This window comes from Notothenia coriiceps, unplaced genomic scaffold (genome assembly GCF_000735185.1).
Source record: "Notothenia coriiceps isolate Sejong01 unplaced genomic scaffold, NC01 NC01_scaffold00037246, whole genome shotgun sequence".
NCBI classification, from domain to species: domain Eukaryota; kingdom Metazoa; phylum Chordata; class Actinopteri; order Perciformes; family Nototheniidae; genus Notothenia; species Notothenia coriiceps.
The window spans coordinates 2,945,914-2,951,467 of NW_011369947.1; the positions used below are offsets into that span (position 1 = coordinate 2,945,914).

Below are 5,554 nucleotides of genomic sequence, written 5' to 3' on the forward strand. Positions count from 1 at the left end.
GAATAGCGTCCCAACTGAGATACGGGATTGTCCCACTCTCAATAGTTTCAAAGGTCAACTCAAAGAATGGTTGAGAAACAAACAGACGTGCAATCACTTGCTAAATGCTCTTGCTCTTTTGCACTTTCTGCATGTCATGTATTTATTTTTTGCTGTATATAAATGTCATGTTCTTGTATGTTGTATGTGAGGGGACTGCGGATGGAAATTAGCTTAAATCTAAAATCCGGCTCATTTACGCTTGTAAGCATTGTTTTGTTTTAAAGTGTTCATCGATGTGCACTGTCCCGGTTCAAATAAATAAAACTTTTTAAATCCCCTCTTCGATAAACTGGAAATTGCATCGTCACAACGCTGTTTGTTGATTCTGAGAAACAAACATACAAACACATGATTATATTAAAGAAATAAAGCACTTCCGGGGATTAAACTACCCATCACAGATAGAGGAGTTCACAAGAGGACAACATGAACACAGAGGAGCATCACGTAGGCGGATGGAAACACGTTGGTCTGACAAGCGTTGCATGGCCCTGTAACATTTTCCATTTCTGATTGAAGCTATTTTATCATCAGCTCTGTTTGTTTACAGCATGGGTGTCAAACTCAAATACACAGTGGGCCAAAATAAAAAAATGGGTACTAGTCGAGGGCCGGACTGGGTCAATGTTTATTGCACAACTTATTGAAATGAACTTATTGAACATATTAAACCTGGAACTAACAAAGCTTAAATGATTGCCTATAAAAAAAACATTAAACATTAAATAATCAGCTGCATTCATTTCTTATGGCTCTATCTGCAGCTTTTCCAGAGTCACTTCTTATGATTACATTTTCCCACAGGCCAACAACAGCTTCAAAAAAACTATTTCCCTCAAAGAACAAACCAAACATGCCCTGTTGTCGTGAGAGAGAAAGTGCAGAAGGAAACATCCATTAAACTCAGTGTGCTGCTCTGTGATGCTAGTTCAGATACTTGGCATCTCATCTTGGGTGCAAGGTCATCAATGTTTGGGGTCAGGCTCTGAGCAGAGGAGACCCTCAGGATGGAGTGAAGGTGTGCGTGCAATATACCGGCGGGCCAGATCTAATAGTAATTAGAAATTATCCTGCGCGCCGAAATTAAATCAACCAAGGGCCTGATTTGGCCCCCGGGCCTTGAGTTTGACACATGTGGTTTACAGTAACTTCACCAAAGACTGGTTTGATCAGCAGCCTAGTTCAAAGTGTTGAATAATAATGTGGGTTAAAAAGTATCCCACAATGAACAATACCAGATTTGTACAAACCAGCCGACTGTACGTTCAACACATTTGAGTTGAATGTCAAATCAGTGTGAATTAGACAATATGGATGCTTTGATAATAAAGTTTTGATAACTGCTGTGTGTTGTTGCAGAGATCATCCATGAGGAGCATCAGATATACGACCCGAGGACGTTGTGAGTATTTGTTCCACAGAAGATCACTTTGACTGTTCTTTCAAACAGATTCGGAAGAAAAAATAAACAAAAAACTGTCAAATGATCATACAGACTGTCTGTTGAAAACATCCATTATAATTAACACGGATGTTTTAAAAGAACTGCATGCAAAAATCACATGTTAACAGTTAACCCGTCAACACTGTTGTTATTTCTTTGTTAAAATTCATATTTAATATATACGGATTTGTTTAATATCTTGACAGCCAACGGGGGGGAAGTAGGTTTGCTGTGACAGAATCAAAAACAGGTACGGTTATTTATTTTGATCATCCAACTTTAAGATTATATAACTTATTTTGACTCATTTTATTGTGCTGTGTTGTGTTTCAGTCACCAGAGCAAACCAGATCACTTCAACCACAGTGTATGTGTTTATCATTACATTTCTTATCGTCTTTTTAAAGTCAAATACTGTTTTCATTTAGGGTTAGGTGAAATACTGTTTTTTTATTAAAAAGTCAATTACTGTTTTCTTTTACAGTTTTTTAATGCTGGAAGAAGGAGATTTTAACGTGTTTAGTTTGAAGTCATATCGCATAAAATAACATAAAATACCATTATTGGTGTTTGAATTAGTAACAGAGTTTGTGTCGATTACTTTGTTAAAATATATTATTATTTGTTATGCTCCGTGTCACAGGGGCTCTGGTCCCTGTTGGTCCCCCCCCAGAACCGCCCATGCTTCATATTGCTTTGATAAATTAAAAAGGTCAGGTCACATCGTTTATATTCCATTCATCTTTTCTCCGTTTATGAAAATGTCAAACGGCGCTTTAAATTTCACTTTCTAATTCCAAACAAGTATACGCTATATGATCATTTAAATTGCATTGTTTTCATTTTTTCTCCAATAACATGGTAAATTATGCTATTTAATATTTAAATTAACATTTTAATAAAGTCCTGTATGGACTTCCATAGAAAACAGTGTTATGGCAAACTAGTAACATTTCTCTCAACAATTGAAATACAAAATGTCCCGTGATAAAAAATAAAATAATAATTTGATCTGTTTTTTTAGAGAAACTCAAGAGGACTTTTCAACAGGTACCATATTTTTCTCATGCTAAAGATGTCAATGCACACTAACAGTTGAAGTTAAATTATAACGATAATGTCTTACAGCTGCAAATGACGAGCAGTCAGACTATCAAAATGTCTCGGATGGTGAGAACACACACCTAACACACACTATTTAAAACATACTGTGTCGACATCATTATACTTATTAAGTGTTTGCATTTTCACATATGTTCATCCCTACTGTCGCTGCAGCTCAAACCGGAAATCCAGAACACACATATGTGTAAGTTTTACTTTTACTCGTTTTTATTTCTAAAAAAACTGTAAAAAGCAATAATTTTTTTTTTTTAATGAAAATAATTAAAAGGGAGCTATCATGCAAAATGCACTTTTTTATGTCTTTTATAACTATGTGTCCCCGGTGTGTCGGGAACTCACGCAGCGTCAGAAAATAAAACCCTCTCTCTTCTCCTCCGTACCCAAATCTCTAAAAACGGGGGTGCAACGGAGCTGATCCAGATTTGCGTCCGATATGACGTAATATCGGAAATGTGGACCCACGGCACTATCAGAAAGTTGCTATCAGAAACAATGCCCGACTGTTTTGGACGTAATATGGTCGGTGTTTACATTAGCATCGCTAACACTCAGAGCTAACCTGCCTACTGGAGAGAGCATGTGTGTGAAAAAGCTGGATATAAAAAGGAACTCACCTTGTGGTACCGGCAAGAGAGAAAGCCTTTGAGCTCCATACTGTTTCAGAAATAATCCTTGATAATCCATGATATGGCGTTTCATCACGGCAGTATTTAGTTTAGGCAGTCGCTTGCCGGGTCCCCCATGACGCCAGCCATGGATGTATACCTACAGAAGCTCGCGATACCAGCGTGGGAGGCCGCGGCGGCCTCGTTTATTCTATGAGAGTTGCTCATTGGCGCATGAAGACAAAATGGCCAATTTTTGAGAGCGAAAGCGTCACGAAAGTATTATTATATCCATATAATCCGTTTCTTATTGTGCCATCATCGGGTAAAGGTAAAACTCATGTAGTACTGAACAGAGTCAATGAACGTGCGCCGCGGCGCCGGCGTCCCGTGGATTAGATCCGGCGTTCATACAATACCGAGGACAATAGCTCTCAGACTACCCACGTTATTAGCACATTTTACAAGCTTGGAGGACCAGAATGTTTTCTAATAAGGGCCTATATTTCTCAGAAGATCCCGGTGTACAGGACAATTTCGTATCAGTCCGTGACGTCACTGGGCCAGAAGACTTTTTTCTCATTGACTAACATCTGGGAAAGGGACGTCTGTAACATCCCAGCGGCATAATTTTTTCTTACTAAATAAACTACCCAGTATGAACTATATTTCCATCAGCCCTTCATTCATGTATACATGCATAGGTCGCTTGAAAGTTGTAACCATCGTATTCAAAGGACATGAATCTACGATGTATATTTCTGTCTCATTCATATCACTACACGACTTCGAGCCCATATCTTATTATTACATCACATGGACTCAGCCCCCTCCGCTATTTTATTAACTACTTTTATTATTTTTTTTTTAACTTTATACCCACAAAAGCAGACAAGCTTTTGAAACAGGCAAATAGGAATCAGAGGCGACTAACTCTGCCGACGCATAGGCTAGAATCGGGTGAATCTGTTTGGTATCCTTTGAGCGCACAAACACTTCATAGACAATGTTTTTATATCTTTGTTTATATATCATGAAGACGCATGTGCTAATTGCTAAGAAATAGCATGATATGGCTGCGCACTTTAACAGAAGTATACACCACTCTGGTACATACTAATTAAGTACCTACAAGATCGATGAGATGTCCTTCACACATCAAAAATCTAACAAGCTATGACTTGGCTATTATCTTCACCATTTACCACGTTTCATATGCAAATACACCACATCGAATGGCACGCAAAGTCTGATTCATTGTTATACCTCACACATACCGTGCTACATTATAACTCACTTGAAGACCTAGTAGATCACTGTAACCAGTCCACTCATCACGCAAATACAACTGGCTGGGTGCTGGGATGATAGTTAGACTCAAATGGTGAGTATTGACCTTAGGCACATAACACACAAACACACTTCCCAGCAAAGCATAAAATCACGACTCTTCCATCTGTGTTCAAGTGAAGCACAAGACAATAACGGGATTCTGTACAGCATGTTACGTGAAGGCTGAGACAAGAGAATATGCAAAATATCATCAGCATTGTAATACAACTTCCAGCTCTAAAATACATGAACCCTCATTTGGAAATCTGTTTAAAACCGGCCTGTGGCGTGCGCTTCACACCTGTGCAAAGCAACAGAAACAAAGTTACATAGGGAATAACCATTTCTAAAAGAACTAACTCTACTCTAAATCCTTATAGCAGGCTTTTAAATTTCCTTTATTTACATGATTTTTATATCCATATCCAAGCTGCCAAATATATGTGTATAGCAGTATTCCAGAAAGTATAGCTTTAGACTAGTACCCATAATGGCAATGCAACGATCATTTATTACAACATGTCTGCAGCATTGTACATGTAAAATATCGTACGCATTGATGCAGAATTGCCGCTTTCAGAGTGTTTGTATTTATCTATGTAATTATTGAATGATTGGTCTATATGCATAACCTGTAAACAGCATTTGATTTTCAGGTGGATGTCATGGCAATACAGTATAACAAGTACGTTAAAGCTTTTGCAGCAGTATTAGGTTCTTATTTATATTAAAATTCATTCGCATTTCCATTAATGAAAAAATCATTATTATACATATTTTACGGACATGTACATAATGGAAAGTTCAATGTAAGATGTACTCGAGGTAAATACTAAACTCGAGTGGCAGCAAAATATGATAACTCTGAAACATTTACAACCAGTACACAAGAAACAAGTACCACACTCAATGATACACCTTTTTGGCATAATTGAGCACATTCTGCCTCTAGGTGCATATGTGACCATTCAGCGAACAACTGCAAGAACACACTTGAGATAAGTCC

General features: G+C 37.8%; 1 protein-coding gene across 5 annotated transcripts in view; it reads left to right on the top strand.

Annotated features, from left to right (window-relative positions):
- LOC104965586 (linker for activation of T-cells family member 2) overlaps positions 1-5,554 on the top strand; it is a 20,047-nt gene that overhangs the window by 11,284 nt on the left and 3,209 nt on the right. For 4 of the 5 annotated variants that reach the window (XM_010794563.1, XM_010794565.1, XM_010794564.1 and 1 more), the window contains 7 exons: positions 1,402-1,444; positions 1,693-1,736; positions 1,820-1,853; positions 2,130-2,198; positions 2,511-2,536; positions 2,615-2,656; positions 2,765-2,795. In XM_010794563.1, coding sequence (XP_010792865.1) covers positions 1,402-1,444; positions 1,693-1,736; positions 1,820-1,853; positions 2,130-2,198; positions 2,511-2,536; positions 2,615-2,656; positions 2,765-2,795 — 289 coding nt within the window. The remainder of the gene's footprint in view (positions 1-1,401; positions 1,445-1,692; positions 1,737-1,819; positions 1,854-2,129; positions 2,199-2,510; positions 2,537-2,614; positions 2,657-2,764; positions 2,796-5,554) is intronic. The other variant, XM_010794567.1, reaches the window with a different exon arrangement.